Consider the following 18188-nt stretch of genomic DNA (forward strand, 5'->3'; position numbering starts at 1 on the left):
CCTCTGCCTCTGCCTCTGCCTCTGCCTCTGCCTCTCTCTCGCTCAGCAACTGTTTTGCTTTAAGCATGGTTATATAGTTATAGGGTTGTGTGGCAAGGCATCTCTCTTGGTTCTTTGGAATGTGATCACCCTTGTAACAGGAACTGAGTCTGATTCATCTCAGGATACCTAGCAGCTAGCATGGCACTGACACACACACACACACACACACACACACACACATGTCACTACATGAGGGATGTCTAATACTGACTCAACACCTGTGTGGGCCAGGTATGCCTCCAGATAAGGCTAGTCCACATATGACCTCTTATGTTCTCATGGCAACCTATGAGATATGTTAGCTGCTTCATTTCAGACAGCAGGAAGTTAAGGCTCAGAGAGTATTAAAGGTGATTTGTTTAGAGCAATGATTCTCAACCGGGGGCAGGATAGCTCCTAAATGACATTGAACACTGTCTGGGGAACATATTCATATTCATATTCTCTCTCTCTCTCTCTCTCTCTCTCTCTCTCTCTCTCTCCCCTTGTCTCTCCTCTCCCTCTTCTTTCTCCCTCCCTCTCTCCTTCCCTCCCTCCTTCTCTCCTTTCCCCCTTTCCCCCTCTCCTCCTTCTGTTTTTCACTTTTTAGAGGAGAACACAGTTTTGTTTGAAGGGAAGCTGCTGACATCTAATAGGTAGCAACTAAGGTCTTGCTAAATATCCTACAGTGAACAAAATGGTCCCTTACCCAAGAATTATCTGTCTTCAAATGCCAACAAGGCTGAGAATGAAAAACCTGATCTCAAGGAGGGAAGGCCAAGGAAGGTCAGGATCGCTGTCCTCAAATTTCTGAAGAGCTATCTTGGGGCAAAGGTAGAATGCTTACTTTCATGAGCCCCATGAGTCAAGTGACAATTGTTGGAGGAAACTCACAGGAACACCAATTGTAGCAGTCAGATCAGCTCTCTAGGAAGGCCCCCAGAGATGCTGAAAGAGTCTATAGTCTGATCTATAGTCTTGCAAGTCTCATCCCTAAAATATGAACATCTCTGTACTGGTGATAAGCTTGGTTTTAAGAATCACTTACAGCATAAAGACCACTCCAAGATCTCAGACTGCCTCTGGATCACAGGTTTACCCCTTTGCACCCAACCTTCTTGGCTACTGAGGAGGACAAGGACATTGCCTACCACTTTACAGACTGCAAGTCTGCATACACCCTGGCCCTCATATTCTCTGCTCTTGTGTGGCTTTGAGAACCTCCAAATGGATCCATGAAGAAAAGGCAGGGCAGGACAGGATTGTTCATTGCCAGAGACCATGCAGAGCACAGTAGAACATGTCACCTGCCACTCCACACACCAATGTTCAAATGGTTTAGCACAGACCCAGAATCCAAGCTGGGCCTCTCCCGCCCATCTCCTCTCACACAGTGCCCATACCACGAGGAGATCATTGAAGAGGAAGACCTCCCGCTGATGCAGCCCTATCCTCTGGGGGCGATTTGGATCTGGCACCTCATAGAGCTGGCAACAGCAAACCAGTCGGCGGTGAGGAAGAGATAGCACCTAGATAGGAATGGACAAACAGGTGTCAGCAAGGCCTGCCAATCAACTTCAGGAACTGGCACTGTAACATTCAACCACAGAGGAAGTGTACCCACGATACATATGCATCACTCTGACACTAAGCAACTAAAGCTCTCCTTACACCCTGTAGCACCCTCTGTTGGCACTGCTTTTCCTGCCCAACTCCCCATGGCTGCCTTTACCATCCCTCGAGTCCTGATTCTAAATTGATCTCTTTCAAGAAACCTTCCCTGATTCTCCGAGGGTGAAAATCGCCTATCCTTCCTTTCTGCTCCCTTAAACTAGCACATAAGGCAGGAGAATTAGTTGTGTCTCTATTTGGCAACCCCATTAGGCTCTGAGTGGCTCCAAGGACAGAGACCATGTCTGATGTCTATGTCTCTGATGCCCAGTGAAATGCTGGGCTCTGTGGAAAGGTTTTCATGGATGTTTGTTGGCCAAAGGGTATTCTTGCTTTGCTTCTCAGCTAATAATAATTTAGCGTTTCAGTTGGGATGGGCAGGCAAAATCAGAGGTGGGAAGGATGCTAATATTTATACAGCACCTTCTATGGGTTTTGCAATGTGCTAGGCTCATTCATATGGGGTGTCTCACATCTGTGCCATGGCTGTCTGAGAAATCCATTATCACCCATTCCATACTGCAGGTAAGCAGAACCTGTGGCTCAGAGATTTAGCATTCAGTGTTAAACGTAAACCAGAACCCTGGTCCTTTGCAGCCTCTTAGGCACTTACTGGTTTTTTGCCAACAATCATGCGCTCCACGGCCTGCACCTGGGACACATGGTCATCGTTGGTTCTCAGTTCGCGTCCCTGGATGCGCTGGTAGATGCCGACCAGGAGGTCTCGGGGGATGTCTTCACCATTGTCAACCCCTGTACGGGGGGCGGGGGGAGTAACACAGGGATATGTCCCATAAATATGGGAAGCAGATGGAACGGTAGGGATGCTCCATACCCAGGGATCCTCCACCTCACAGCATGATTACAGTCAGGAAGAAGGGTCAGTGAGCACCCTTGGTCCCTTATCCAGGATCAGTGCACAGGGAAGGTGCCCTTCAACAAAACAGTCAGGTGCTTCTCCATGGTACAGATTTTATCTCAACAACTCAGAACACACTGAGTTGTTAAAATAGGTACCAATTTTTGCCTTTTTAATCAGCAAAAATAATTTTAAATAATGTCCAGAGTTAATAAGAGTATGGGGAAGTGGTCATGTATGGTAACAAGTAGTTTGGTAGATGATATGGCAAGAGACTAAATGTTCAGACCCAGTGATTCCTCTTCTAGGAATGTGACCTGAGATATTACTCAGAAATATGTGTAAGAAATATATCCAAGAATGTTCACTAAGTCCCATTTACAGGAAAACTCTGAAACAACCTAAGCTCTAACAATAGAGAAATAGGTAAAGGGTAGCACATCTGCTTAATAAAATGATATACATTTATTAAAAACTTGATGTTTATAAAATATTTCAATAACATGAGAAAACTCTTGTAGCAAGTTAAATGAAAAAAGATAAGTTACATGCATGATCTTTTTTATTTTTTGTATTTTAGGGAAGGGTCTACAGGGCATTCAGGGGCTCACTACTAGATCGGACTTGTAGTGATCCGCCTGTTTACAGCCTCCCAAGAGCTGGGATTACAGGTATGCACCACCACGCCCAGTCTCATGATCTTAACTATAAAATGCTACATATGCATGGGGAAAAAAAGACTGGAGTGTACCCAAATATGGTAAGTCCCTGACTTAAAAGCAAGTTCCTTTTTGGGAGAATGTTCACAAGTTGGATTCATTTGTAAGTCTGACAAGTGAGTCTTATATACCTTTGATGCAAATATACACGGTAAAGCATAAAAAAACAAACACCTAAATACAATAAGTCCCTGACTATACTGTACTACTGTACACTATCACACTGTACAGTAAGTACACAGTAGCACAACTGTGACAATGACAGTAAGACACGTGAGCTACTTCTATGATTTGTTCGCATCTACAAATCTTCGTAATGTGACATCCTTCAAATCTGTGAAAGTTCAAAACTCCAATATTAGTAAGTCAGGGATTTATTGTACTAAGCATGGTTGCCTCTAGGGGGCAAAATTTGGGTTTAATTAAAACCTTGTTTTTTTCCTTTTTTTGAGACTAGGTCTCACTATGTAGTTCCAAGTGGCCTTGAGCTCATGGCAATAGTCCTACCTCAACCTCCTGAGTAGCAGGATTACCGGTATGTGCCATTTTGTAGAAAGGATGCGCAAGTCCCTTCTATAAAACGGTGTAGTATTTGTGTAAAGTTTATACACACCCTCCATATAAATCATCTCTAGATGACTTACCACCTGATACGATATAAATGTTATATAAGTAGTTGTTCTACTGTAATTTTTAGGGAATAATGACAAGAAAAGTCTGTACATGTTTAGTATGGATGAAATTACTTTTTAATCGTTTTGATCCGTGGTTGGTGGCATTCACAGATGTGGAGCCCACAGAAAAGGAGGGCCAACTGTATACATATACAGAGAGACAATGTGTGTGGGGGTAGATGAATGAATAATGGCAGTATTCTAGGAGATAGCTCCAGATGGCTGCTGATCTAACTCCCTCTTCCCAAGTCTACCCTTCTTCTCTACTCTCGATTGTCTAAACCTTCTGCTAAGGAAAAACATGTCTCCTTTTGAAATGCCACACCTCCTTGGCCAGGTAATACAGGAGTATTATTCCTCACTGCTTTTTTACCTCAGTTGCTAGAGAATTCAGAGCCTATCAATTATGTAGACTTCATGCTCAGCGAATTTGTCTTTTTCATTTTTTTCTCCTTTACTCCATTTCCCTCTTTCATTTCCATGGAAATAATCTTAACATCTGTGCCATTTTTTTAGTAGGTTGTTCTTTGGTGAGAGACAGGGCTTAACATCCATATAATAAAACCAAGGAAAAAAGAACAAATGACATCTTTCACGTCGCATTCAGGGCTCTCAGATAGTCAATCCATCTGACCTTCCCAAACAACCATCTACTCCACCTTCCCATCTTCACTGCTCTCTAAGTAACTTTTATGTTTTCTTCCCCGGTGCCTTTGTTGTCCTTCCTGCTAGATAAGCCCTCCCCTGTCTCTATTCACCTTATCCATGCCTTCAGGGCTCACCTTAATATAAAATCCTGTAGGAAGCCGGTTGGCGCTGGGTTCTCCCTCTTTTGAGCTCTGACTGCATGTTGGCCTCTCAGACATCATTGTTCACTCTGTCTTATGTTGGTTATCTGTACTACAGTCAGTCTTTCCCACATGGAGCTTTCTCAGGGCAGGGACTACGGTAGACCCATCTTTTGTCCTCAGTACCCATTATAGGACCTGGCACACATTAAATACTCAGGAAGTATTCACTAGATGGCTAGTTGGTGTTGGCTGAATGAATAAATGAATACATGTATAATGGAAAGGGTACCTGAAAAAATTGAGTCTTTATAAGCATAACTAGGAAGACAAGGAAAGGGGAAGCAATGAATAGATAAAGGAATGACAGAGTGAAGGACCACAATTTTTACCTATGATGTTCACTGGTATAACCCCCAGACTTACAAGCTTGGTACATAGAAGAACTTCAGTAAATAGTTAGTGTGTGGGTGAGTACATAGGCAAAGTGCTAGTGTGTGTGGGTGTGTGTGTGTGGGGGGGGTGTGGGTGTAGTTCTTAGGATCAAATCCAGGCCCTTGCACAGGCTGTGTGAGGGTTCTACCACTGAGCTGCATGCACCCCCAGCCCAGCAAATGACTATTTGAGTCAGTTAATAGACAAACACCCTGGGTTCATCCAGAATAGGCAGAAAGTCACAACACCACAGTTAATTTCCCCAAACAGCAGGTATTTCCCTTCATTTTTCCACACCCCTCTACCCTCCACACTTTCCTTTCCCATGTTAAGGGCAGAAAAACCCAATGGGAAACTCCGGTCACCTCACCTCTCAGGTTCTTGATGAAGTCATCTAGTTTCATCTTGCGTTCAGCCTTAACGCTGGGACTGTACATGTCAGTATTGAGAAGGATGATGGCAAAAGCAAGAATGAAGATGGTATCTGGGTTCCGGAACTGGCGAACTAGGGCTGGATTGCAGACACAATACCGCTGGCTGCAGGACAGGAGGGGCCAAGGCCAGACTCAGGCACCAGCAATCTCTACCTACCCACCATCCACCCAGCCTGACACCACCATCCCTTTCTTCTAAGAAATACTCCCTTGGTCTTTGGGTCTGTCCTCTTGAGTTTCTCCAAAACAAGCAGGTAAAAATCGGTCTTACCTTTTATGGAGATTTCCCAGGTGATTTAAATAAATTGTCTCATGTAATCCTATCACAATCCTGCAAGGTAGCTATTTTTCTTCTTTCTCTTTTTCTTCTTTTTTTTTCCTTGGTGCTGGGAATTGAACCTAGACCCTCAAGTATGCTAAGGATGTACTATCACTGAGCTATGCCTTCAGCCCTCAAGGTAACAGTCCCATGTTACAGATGAAGTGACTGAGGCTCCAAGTGGTGCGGTAACTTGCTCAAGGGAACAGAGCCTATAAATAGTGAGGCCATGATAGAAACTCACATTTTTCTAACTATAAAGCAAATCCTTCTCCCATCATTGGTTACATGTTCTCAGCAACTTCTGTTTCTCCTTTAAATATTTCAAAGGAAAACAACAGGATTTTGACACAGGTCTGTTTGATCCTAAAGCATGTACAGTGGAATATGATGATTACAGGCACGGAGAGACCATGGAGCCAACACACCTGATTTAAAATTCTGATTCTATGCCTTGCTGTACAATCCTAGGCAGATTACTTAAACTCTCTGAACTTCATATTTCTCAACTACAAAATGGGTACAAAATGGAAATAATGATAGAAGCACCTACCTCATTGGGAGGTTTTGAGTATCTGTTCTGTTATATTCTGTTCTCTCCTCTCCTTTCCTTCTTTTTCCTGCCTCCCCCCATCCCCTTCCTCAACTCTTTTTCTGCAGCACTAGAGGTAGAACAACCCTGGCCTCATACATACTAGGCAAGTGCCCTACCACTGAGCTATACCTCCAGTCCCATGGAACTTTGCTTTCACTGCTGATGTTGTCACTTGTGAAATGCCCACATTCCATATGCTGAGCTAGATATGCTATAAGTACTACCTCTCATCCTTACAACTGCCTTGCAAGATCCGATTTATCATTTCTGTCTTATGGTGAGAAGAGTATGGGGTTCAAAGAAGTGACTTGTGGACACATACTCCATGGGCCCCCAAAGTAGAGAGGGACAGCTTCTGGAAAGGGAAGCAGGCACACCTGAAAGCTTCGATGAGTCGCTCCACTTTCTGGGCCTCACCCTGAACCCGGATATGGGATTGGAACTTCCGGAGTGCATCATCCAGATCCATGGAGGAAAAGTCCATCTCATCCACTACACAACTGAGGAACAAAGAAGGAGGTGTGGCATTCTCAGCCCCCCACAGAAAACCCCTGACCTACATGCCCCTGCTCAATACTCCCACTGATACACTTCCAAAATCAGGGGCTGTCGTCTGAAAAAGGACATATGAGGATAGTATATTTGAAATTAATCCATCCTAGAGAGTCTGGTAGATATACGTGGCTATTAAGAGATCTTTCTATCAGTTAACTCATTCCAGAAATGGGAAAACTAAGGCCCAAAGCAAGACATCATATGAGCATATCCTGCCCAGGGTCACTCAGAACACTTTAAGAATAGGTCAAGAGTGATCAGACCCCTTTGGCCGAAGCATATGGGAGCAGGAAGGTATGTTCATCCTGTTTTGTAAAGTTTATCTGAGCAAAAAGGGAAGACTCCCCCCTCTTCCTTTTCCAGGAATCCCTGGCCCGCCTGCCGCATGCTAGGGTCCTCACTCCAACACATCTCTGTTGAACTGCTTCTGCCGGTTCCCTAGGAATTCCCCTATCATCTGCCGGCTCAGGCCTTTTCGCTCCAGGATGAAGTGAGCCACTCCCACTGGTGTGTCTGACAGGAAGCCTCGTTCGATCAAATACTGGATACCCTTCTCTGGCTTCCTGCAGAAAGACAGGAGGTAGATGAGATGACTGTTCTGGAACTGTGCCCTCTGTCCTATTTTTAGAACTAATTTTGGCCCCATCTAACCATGGCCTCAAAGAGCCAAGGATGTCAAATCTACAGTATAGTCCAGTCTTTTCATGGTATGGGTAAGAAAACCAAAGCCCTTGCCAGACATGGTGGTGCATGTTTGTAATCCCAGCACTCAGAAGGTTGAGGCAGGAGGATCACAGTGAGTTTGAGGCCAGTCTGGGCTGCATAAACAAGTTCAAGGCCAGCCAGCACCACATGGTTAAGATGTTGCCTCAAAACAAATAAACAAACAAACAAACAAAAGAAAACCAAAGCCCAGGGATATGAAGCTGCTTGCCCATTTTACAGAGTTTCAAAAGATGTTCTCATTCCAACTTTCTACTTTACTAGTGCTGCACGGAAGTTGAAAGAAAATTAGTATCAAATGAGAGCCTATTTTCTGCCAGGAGCACTGATATTTCTAATAGGGCCAGAAGAATCCTGAGAGAAGGCCTGAGCCCCAGGTCAAGACTTTCTCAGTTACAGACCCTCAGGGCAGAGAAGAGGCTGCTTTGTTCCATGCTCCACATCCCACCCAGGTGGGTATCGCCCAGCCTCTGTGAGTACATTTTTTTTTTTTTTTGGTTCATAACAGGAATTGAACTCAGGACCTTGTGCTTGCCAGGGAGTCTGCTATGCTGCTGAGCTATCTCCCCAGCCCTCTGTTAGCACTTTTATAGATAAGGTTCTCCCCAGGTTTCCAGAGAGCTAGGTCAAAATCTAAGTTGGAGCTATCCCATATTCAGGGCCCCAGAACATTAGCACTTCATACAGCTAAAATTTGGAAGAGACTTTTGTGTTCTAGGAATCTCATATCTATCACTTCCTAGCTGTACGATTTTAGAAAATCTCCTTTACTTCCAAGTCTCAGTTCCTTATCCATAAAATAGACATTATTATCCACTTTGCTGAATTATTGTGAGAATTAAATATAGGTGGCAGTGTTTAATAGACTATGAAGATGTAAGGCATTTACATCTAATTTCTTCCATTACATCTCATGTTTTCTAATTACATCTAATGTTTCCTAATTATTTTGTAATCAAATGCCATACACCTACTCTATTCGTAAGCGCCTGGCCCAAGACCAGGCACTAGAAAGAGCACAGTTGTCTCTGAGTAGCTGAGTAGTCCAGCACATTGCCCTTCCTTTCAACACATCAAACAAACACACCCTGCTTGTCAATAAATGGAAAAATCTCAGGCCCAAGGAAGAAACAAACATTGCCTAGGCTTCATAGCAAGTGGTGACAAGCAGACAAAGGGTCCTGCTCTCCTGCTTCCCAGACTAGGGCTCTTTGTACCCCAGATCTCTTCTGTAAATGAGGGGAAGATAAGGCTCAGATCAGAATCCATTCAGCGTGAATCTCACCCAAGATCACACAGCCAGTCAGTGGCAGCACTAGGACCCAAACCTAGGTATGTTTGAGGTCTGTACTACACTGATGCCAATGCCCTTCCTTAAATAGCCAGGGAGAAATGTCAATCCACCAAGTGAAAGGATCCAGAGAACCAGGCTCACTGCCTCATTCCTTAGGACCAAAATGCCTACTGTAGGGCAGAAAGGGGTGATGAGGCTAGAACACGAAACACATACTTATTGAAGAGGTTGAGGCCAATGCGGTAATGCCGCCTCTGTACCACATCATTATTGAAGGCTGGTGAATCCCAGCTGTGCCTTGTCTCCCTCTGGTACGTCTGCTTGCACAGGCCAGCAGCTGGAGGCTCCCTCAGGCTGTCCCGAGAAGAGGAGCCGGAGCTGCAGTTGATGGTCTCGTTGGAATTGCTGGAGCTCTCCAGGCTCTCGTTATCTCCACCATCAGAGTTCTCGCCAGCTGCCTCACACTTCCCCAACCTCCGACTCCCAGCCACACCACCGGGCCCAGTGCCACTGTTGGGGGCTGGTGGCAGGGGTCCAGGTGGGGCTGGGGCGGGGCCCTCAGGGACTGGGTAGTGACGGTGTGGGATTGGGGCCCTGCCTGGTGGTCCCTTGTGCTTCAGGGTCCCATGGGGGCTGCAGCCATCAGCCTCATACACCAGCTGGCGATGGACAGAGCCTCGATCTGAGCGATCACTCAGGTCCACGGAGCTGTCACTAGGAGGCTCAATGGTAAGCAGGGGAAGGTGGGCAGCCCGCAGCCGGAAATCCCTGCATTCCAAGCAACCAGGTCCCCGGCGGGGGCCTTCCTCACGGCTACCATCTTCCCGGGTCCCTGGTGGCACTGGTGGAGGAACTGGGGGGAGGGCGGCTGGTGCCCAAAACTCAGGCCGGCCTTGGGGTGGGGGTTCTGTGCTGGGTAGTCGCTCAGGAGATGGTGGAGGACCTGGGTCATCCAGATAGAGGGGAAGGTCACTGAAGGACGTGGCCGAGCTGTCTTCTTGCTGTTCCTTTGACTCCCGCTTCTCCAATTGGGCTGACCCTGGCTCCTCAGACATGGGCCCCGATGGGTGGCAGTTCAAGGCCTCATCAATAGATTCAGCTAGAGACTTCACCTGCACAGAAGGAAAGGGGATTCGGGAAAGGGAGAGAAAGAAGGAAAGATGAAGGGAACAATATGGAAGGGTGGGGAGAAGAGAAAAAGGGGGAGAAAAGGGCGGTAGGTAATTTTGGTTGAGTCAGCTCAGCAAGGTTTTTCTTCTCCACTCCTGATAGATTCTTTACAGTCTATAAGACTACTCCCGGGGAGCCATTGTGAGCTCTCAGGAAGTGGGACCAGTGACCACTAAGTCCCTTCCCATCTCAGATACTCCAGTGCATATCTCCTTCCCAAGGCAAAGACTATCTCAACTATCCAACCCTTCCCCAGCCTTACTCCCCCAAAAGCCAGAATCCTAGCTTCTTCTGGGTTTCTAGAACTCTGGGTGATTCTTCCTTAGGAAATTCATAATATTTAGCCTTGAGAATCTGGGCCACATCCGGGAACTCTGCCTCCCTGTGGTGGTAGCCAGCTTTCAAACTGGCTCCAAAGATCCCTGCTCCTTGGTATTATAGATATTCACACTGTCAGGTACCACACTGCACCAGAGTTGGTCTTGTTACCCATGGTATATGGCAGAAGTGAAGGTGTGGTCCTTCTGCAATTAGGTTGTAAAAGACTGCAGCTTCAGTCTTGAGTATTCTGCTAGGCTTGCACTTTTCCCCTCAGGCCCACATGGTGAGGAGCTGATGCCTCCTGCCAACAGCCAAGTGAGTAAGTCTGGGGATAACTAGGACTAGAAAGATGAGGATAGGCCTGATATCTCTCTTTTGGAACTCAGCTCAACACACTGCTTGACACACAAGAAATGTTTAATTAAATCTTCATCATATGAATGAATGGATGGATAATATAGATCTCTCCAATACTTCTTTCCTCCCCTCTACCTCTTTACTAGCCCCAAGGAAGCATGCCTAGGATAATGGCAAGGCCAGATTAGAGTTTAAAGCAGAGTAATTTCTTCTCTTATAAAGATTCAATTATTTGCACACTCATTCAATAATTTCTACCAAGTACTTCCTTGGTTTCAGGTAGAAAACTGACATGTACTTAGGAGCTATGACCTACCTCAAGTGCTTTTACCTGCTACCTAGTTGAACTGACTCTTCCAAACATCTCTGAAAAGAAAACTTTCTGTTACAGGTCTGTAGCTCAATGGCAGAATGCTTTTTGAGCATGTGTGAAGCCCTGGGGTCAATACCCAGCACCTTTGCACAAAAAAGTCTGTTTTACTGATGATATGTCAATGAGGGTAAACTGTCCAACACTGCACAGCTGGGAGATGGCAGAACTGTACGCCTGGGATTGGTACAGCTGGGAAGCAGGTATGCTGACGCACTCTGAAGGTAGACTGATGTCCTACCCACTTCACAGACAGTGACATTCCCATCCTTCCATGTTTTTTTTTCCTTGCCAATGCATATGCAAGCAACACCCTCCCAATTCTCTCTAACTTGCTTAATCTTCTCAGTCTGCTGAGATCCAGTTCCAATGCTATTTTCTCCAAGAAGCTTTCTCTGGTCCTCCTAGAATCTTTTCTCATGGCTCTGAGCACACTCTATTTCAGGCAATAGTAATGCATCCATCGTATGTCTGCTATTTCCTACCAGAATGGGAGATCCTGACGAAGAAAGGACCAAGGCCAGTGTCTCAGCCTGCATGTTCTCCTCTGTGAAATGGGGATAATAATCTCTATGTCACAGATCTGTTCTGAGGCACACACAGTATGAAGTACCCAGTAAGTGCACTCATTACTTGTTAGTTACACCAGTGAGAAGTTTTGTTTTCTTATTTTTTCTATATAATCATATTTTTTTAAAAGATACGGTCTCATCACTATCAAAGTCCCAAGTCAGACCATACCTATCTATTGTTCTTAAATGCGCAACAGCACAACTTCTTTCAGTTTGGAATATAGGTAAAAAAAACCCAGAAGGAACAGCCAGAACCTGGGGATGGGAAACAAAGGCCATGTTGGGGGGTCCTGACCTGTTTGGAGAAGGAGTCCTCTAGTTCTGTGATGTCATTAGAAAATTCTCCAGATGTGGTGACAGAGCTTCCACCACCATCGATGCCCCCACCACAGGAGCCTCCGTAGGGGAGCCCCCGATCAAGCCGGTGGCTCCGGGCACCAGCCATGGCACCCTCGTCCAGCGAGGCCGGCTTGCCCTCAAAGTATGCAGGATTCTGTGCCTTCTCGTACTCCTCAAAAGAAAACTGCATCCGCATGTTAGAAAGGATGATGCGGCGGGACATGCGGCTCTCTGAAGCTGAGCTGCGTAGCCGCTCAAAGTTCTTGTTCATGCGGTACTGGCGGAAGGCTGTTTGGATGGTCCTGGCAGCCCTGCGGCTTAGGAAGGAGCCCCCATACTTCCTCTCCAGCATTTCCACCTGGCAGGGGACAGTCAAAGGGAACAAGGTCAGAATATCACTATAGCCTCATGGTCCTGGGTGCTCAAGCACACCCCCACTCAAGTCACAGCTAACTACTGATAGTCACCCAACTATGCCAGGTGACATGCTCAGTGCTGTCTTCATTCTTGACTCTCAGACAGTGCTGGTCACACGGGGTTAGGCCATGTTGTATTTTTTTAAAATTTGCAAATGATATATGTTAATTATTCAAAATAACAAAAACACCAGAGAAGCCTAAAAAGGAAAGAAAGAAAGAAAGAAAAGACCAAGAAGTTGCAGGAAAGAAGGAAAGAGAGAATGAGCTGGCAAGCGCCTGCTTTGGCGAGCGCAGGGACCAGGGTTTGATCCCTAGTCCTGCATGCCTTGCCCGCCCCGCCCTGGGGCACACTGATCCAGCAACCGAGTAGAGGGTGCATGCCTGTAATCCCAGTACTGGGGAGACTGAAAACAGGAGGATCACTATGAGTCCCAGCTGTGTAGTGAGACCCTGTACAAATACATAAAATGAAAATAAATAAATTAATTAATTAATTAATAAAAGAGAGAATGAGAGGAGGAGAAGGAAGGGAGGGAGGAAGGTTGCCTTGCCTAATGCCCAAACATGCAGGCCAGTGATAGAGAACCTTTTAGAGCTTTCAATGACACAAACAAGCCACAGGTTTGTCAGCACTTAGCCTAGACAATACCATAATTAATATATGAAACTGTCAACTTATGTGTGTCCTCTCTCCATTAGACTGTTTTTGAAAACTAGGTATAGGTTCCATTCACCTTTATGTCTCCAGGACCCAAGCAAGGAGCTCCACAATGTTTGCTGAGTGAATAGGAGAGTGCGTGGATGCGTGGTGAGGGAATAAGTCTTCAGAAGCATGAAGGGAGCATTCTCTAACTGCAGCAGCACAGTTTTCCTGAATATCACCCTCTCATGACACATCCCAACCCCTTCCTTGGCTTTCTCTTGCAAAACACTCCCATCCCCAAACAGAGAGCCATTTCTGTGGTACCTTTTTATCCTGCAAGTCTGTGGAGAGTTCATAGCTGTCCGATAGGGCCTTGGAGCGCTTTATCTCCTCTTCTTCCTGCTTCCTCAGAGCAACACTGGCCGGCTGGAGGCGTGCCCGCTGAGCCCAGGGAAGGCCCACCCCAGTAGGAGGGCCCCCCATGTGGCTGCTGGTAGTGGGTAGCTGGCTCAGCCGGTAGGGGGGTTGGCTCCCAGGGCTATCAACCGCTGTGCTGAGGTCACTGCCTGGGGCATCACCCTCCACACTGTGGGGATGAGATTAGATGAACCAGGATATGAGAAGAGGAGAGAGGCCTGCTGAGCTGGACTGAAACTGAGTAGACTGGATTTATTCCCCACCTTACTTCTACATAAAGACCCCAACACATAAAAGCCAAAGGGAAGACCTAGCTTCAAGCTGTTCCTCACTATTCCCACAGTCCCTTTCCCTTTAAGCCTCTCTGCTTTCACAGGCATATCCTCATTTCCCAGCAGCCCCCTCCCTCAGAGATACATCTTTAAGCCCCACCCTGTTAGATGCCTTTCCCACAAGCTCTGCCTTCTCACAATCACCCTTCACAGCCTGATTCCCTCACAGGCTAACCCTCAGACCAGTCTCTTCCCAGTCCTGTCTCTTCATGTTCTTTTTTTCTAATAGTTCCTGCCCCCTAAGAGCAACAATCTCACTCCTTTGCCTTGAGGGTCCCGTTCTCTTCTCAGACCTCTTCCCCTCCTAGCTCCATCTCCTCGTGGACCTGTCCCCAACACAGTGCCTGTGATGCTGTGATTTTCTTTCCAGTGCCACCCCCACACTACCCTGGACCAGTTCGGTTGTAATGCTGCCCCCACCCCATCCCCTAGAGCCTAAAACGTACCCCTACACCCTGCCCACCCAGGAGCTCCTCTCTGTGCCTAACTCTACCCCTGTGTGTTGCCCCAGACCTTGGCAGCCTGGAGTCCCAACCTGGCCAGTCCCCAGGGTTCCCCAGCCGTGCTGCTCCAAGGGTAGGGCTGGGGCTTGGGCTCCCAATAGTGGGAGGCACCTCCCATCTAGCATCCTCACAGGTAAAGAACTGCCCTGCGGGGCAGCTTCCTTTTTCTCCTCATGGCCTCCTCGGCTCAGGTGGGGAACAGGGCAGCAGTCTTGAGACCGAAGAGTGGCAGGAGCTGGGGCCCAGGCTGGCCTGTCCGGTTACTCAGCTGTTTTTCTGCCAGACCTGCTCCCACGGTGCCATGGCAACCAGGCTGCCAGGGGAACCCAGGTGTCGACACAGCCCTGGTGCCCTAAGCTGAGCAGGCAGACTTGGTGAGGAGCGGCGCAGGTAGGGAGAACCCAGGAGGGCTTCAGATGTGAGGAGCAGGCAAGAGAGGTATGAGTGGGCATGGGTGGGCCCAGAAAATGGTCTGGTTTTGGGGGGCCCAATGTTGGGGAGGTCTAGGTTGGTACAAGGTTAAGGGGCATCTTCCCAACCCCTGCTTGGCAGAGGCCAGATAGACTACATGAAAGGAGATTCCCTACCAGGCTAGGAGCTTGAACTGCTATAGGCAGGCCTGCCTCCCAGCAGGGCACTCTGGGCTGGGGACTGGGTATGGTGAGGGGCTGCAGCCATGAGGCTGGGCCCTGGGCTTTGGAGGGACCAGACTCTGCCCTGGTGGGAACTTCTGCCCTCCCATTGCTCATCCCCTACCCTCCAAAGTGTTAATCTGCAACATTGCAAAACCATCCAATACTGCCCTGGACAAAGCAGAAACACACTAGTGGACCATCCACCACACACTCTCCCTTCTGGGCCTTAGGAGCTCCAGATGTCTTCCTCTATGGGTCAGATCACCCCCCCCCCATTGAAGTTGTTCTTCTCCCTTCTCTCATGACATCATGATCCCTTACACATGCACCTCTCAAACCTCTCCCCTCCCACACAGCTGTGATCAACAATCTTCTCTAATCATGAACAATCCAGAGCTTCTATCACCCAAGTTCTTCATTCTGGTGCTATAGGCTTCGCCAAGACCAAAGACAATGCATATCGAGCACTTAACACATTTGGGCACTATTTTATCACCTCATGCTTACGAATAATTTGGTTGCTCTTCCAAACAACCACATGAGGTAGGTATTGTACTTATCTTCATTTTACACATAAAGAAACTGAGGCCCAGAAAGGTTATGTAGCATATAACCTGGTCACACAGTTACCGATGATACAGCCAGGACTCAGATTCAGGCTGTCTGACTCCAAGATCCACACTCCCAAACATTAAGCCATACCGCAGTGTTGGCTGTTAGCCCTCTGCTCCACTCGCCCTGGCCCAGATCCTTTCTCTCAAATGCTCCTCAGTTTCCCACCTCCAGAACTGCTCATACGCTACCTTCCACCTGCAATGCAATCCCCATCACCTCTGCTATGTGCAGTCTGAGAAATCCCCCACATCCTAGTTCTGTCAAGATTCGGGACATATACCACCACTAAGAAGCCCTCCTGAATCCTGCTGCCAGCCTGAAACTAGTGCTGGTCCTGTTCAGAGCTCCCACACACAGCACATGGCTGTCCTTCTTTTTATGGCACAGATTAGCTTTGGCAAAGCGTGACAGCTATTTGTGTACAGGGCTCTCAGAATCCCAGCACAGGAAGAGAATTTGGTAATCTACCTAACACAGAGCACAGAGCCTGGAGCATCACAGGTGCTCAATATAAGCTTTGGGCCTGAACTTGTGCCATAGTCCCCTGTGTGTTCTCCATCACATAGCCAGGGAGAGCTTTCACAATGCGAATCTACCCATTTCACTCTCCTGTGAAAATCCTCACACCTCTCCCCAGCATTCTCACAATGAACACCACCTGAGCACCTATGCAGGCGCTAGGCGCTAGAAACATAAAAGTGAGCAAGACATACAAGAGTGTTCTCTCAGGGTGGTGATACTGTAGTGGGGGAGACAGACTATATATAAACATATGAACTTACAATTTCAGGTAGGGATAAGTAACTAGGAAGGAAAATAAAAGTGATAAAAGTGCTGTTTTTTGAATACTAAAAAAGTGCTGTTTTGGGGCCACAAAGATAGCTGTTCTAAGCACCTGCTTAGGCAAGGGCAACGACCCGGGTTCGATCCCTAGTATCACATGCCACGCTGGCCCAACCCTGGGCCCGGCCTCATCAAGACCGGATGCAGACACCTGTAATCCCAGCACTGGGGAGGCTGAGACAGGAGGATCACTATGAGTCCAAGCTGTGTAGTGAAACCCTGTACCAAATACATTAATAATAATAATAATAATAATAATATTAATAATAATAATTTTTTAAAAGTGCTGTTTTAGATGTAGTAGTCAGGGAAGACTTTTTTTTCTCCAGGAAATGGCATATAAGCAGAACTCTGAGGGAAATGAACGAGTTGTGTGGCTGTCTAAGGTAAAAGTACAAAGGGTACAGCCTGTGCAAAGCCCCCAAGGTAGAACCACGCTTGGTGTGTCCGAGGAACAGTGAAGAGGCCAGAGAAGCCTGAAAAGGGGAACGATGGAAGAGAGATAGAAGATAAAGAGATAATGAGAACCAAATTGTGAAGGACATTGAGCCCATCATAAAAGTGGCTTTTATTCTAATTGAGGTCAACAGAGGAGATGTAACCTAACTTACATTTTATAGAAATCACCATCCATAGGATAACTTTCAGCTTGCTCACTGTGCCACGGGTGGCCTGACCCTTGCCCCATGACCCCAACCTGGCTACCTCTTTCTCACCCTTCCACATTTAGCTCATGTGTGCCCCTCCCCATCTCCTACCTCTTCCAGGCAGGCCCTTCATCTTTGCCACTGTATAGTCACCTCTGTCCCTAGGCCAAGGGTATCACTGAATCCTCACAACTTACTAGGCAGGTATCATCAGCCTCATTTTATAGATAAGGACACTGAGGTTCAGACAGGTGATGCAAACTCACTCAGGGTCACACAGCTCTGAAGTGAGAAAGACAGGATGTAAACCGTGGATCCTAGGCTTCTTTTTTCTTTCTTTCTTTCTTTCTTTCTTTCTTTCTTTCTTTCTTTCTTTCTTTCACTGAGGATCTTATGCATGCTAAAGAAGTGCTTTAGCACTAAGCATTAGCCCTTTATTTATTTTTTATTTTATTTTGAGAGGGGTCTCAGTAACTTGCTTAGGCTGGGCTTAAACTGCTGGCGTCACACACTACAGTCCTCCTGGGACTAGAGGCATGTACTACTGCCTGGCTCAGGCTGGCTTCTCTTGATATCTCACTGACTCTCCCGACTCCGGGCTCTTCCTGGCTCTGTGCTGCTCTGAACTCTCCACTTGAGGGCAGTTTTTCCTTTAAGAGCTCACCACATTCTGGTTGCAAAGGGAACAGTGGCAGGGATATTAGGATGTCAGCATAGCCTCCCAGGAGAGGGCCTGCCTCCCCTAAAAAAAGCACGCTTGAGGGGTTGCTTCTGACATTACACACTGCTGAAGAAATGGGAGCTGAGGATGTGGAATTCTTCATCAGATTCCCCCAAACACTTGGAGAGGCTAATGACATGGAAAATTCTCTCTCTCTCTCTCTCTCTCTCTCTCTCTCTCTCTCTCCCCCCTCTCTC

The 18188-nt window shown here is 47.0% G+C and overlaps 1 protein-coding gene across 3 annotated transcripts in view; it reads right to left on the reverse strand.

Moving 5' to 3' along the window:
* Iqsec2 (IQ motif and Sec7 domain 2) overlaps window positions 1-18188 on the reverse strand; it is an 87911-nt gene that overhangs the window by 7733 nt on the left and 61990 nt on the right. For all 3 annotated transcript variants that reach the window (XM_004647892.2, XM_004647889.2, XM_023708160.1), the window contains 8 exons: window positions 13603-13864; window positions 12173-12574; window positions 9304-10199; window positions 7472-7633; window positions 6893-7015; window positions 5538-5704; window positions 2306-2445; window positions 1425-1550 (listed from right to left, as the gene is read on the reverse strand). In XM_004647892.2, coding sequence (XP_004647949.1) covers window positions 1425-1550; window positions 2306-2445; window positions 5538-5704; window positions 6893-7015; window positions 7472-7633; window positions 9304-10199; window positions 12173-12574; window positions 13603-13864 — 2278 coding nt within the window. The remainder of the gene's footprint in view (window positions 1-1424; window positions 1551-2305; window positions 2446-5537; window positions 5705-6892; window positions 7016-7471; window positions 7634-9303; window positions 10200-12172; window positions 12575-13602; window positions 13865-18188) is intronic.

Source organism: Octodon degus, unplaced genomic scaffold, assembly GCF_000260255.1.
Source record: "Octodon degus isolate 3935 unplaced genomic scaffold, OctDeg1.0 scaffold00335, whole genome shotgun sequence".
Lineage (NCBI taxonomy): Eukaryota > Metazoa > Chordata > Mammalia > Rodentia > Octodontidae > Octodon > Octodon degus.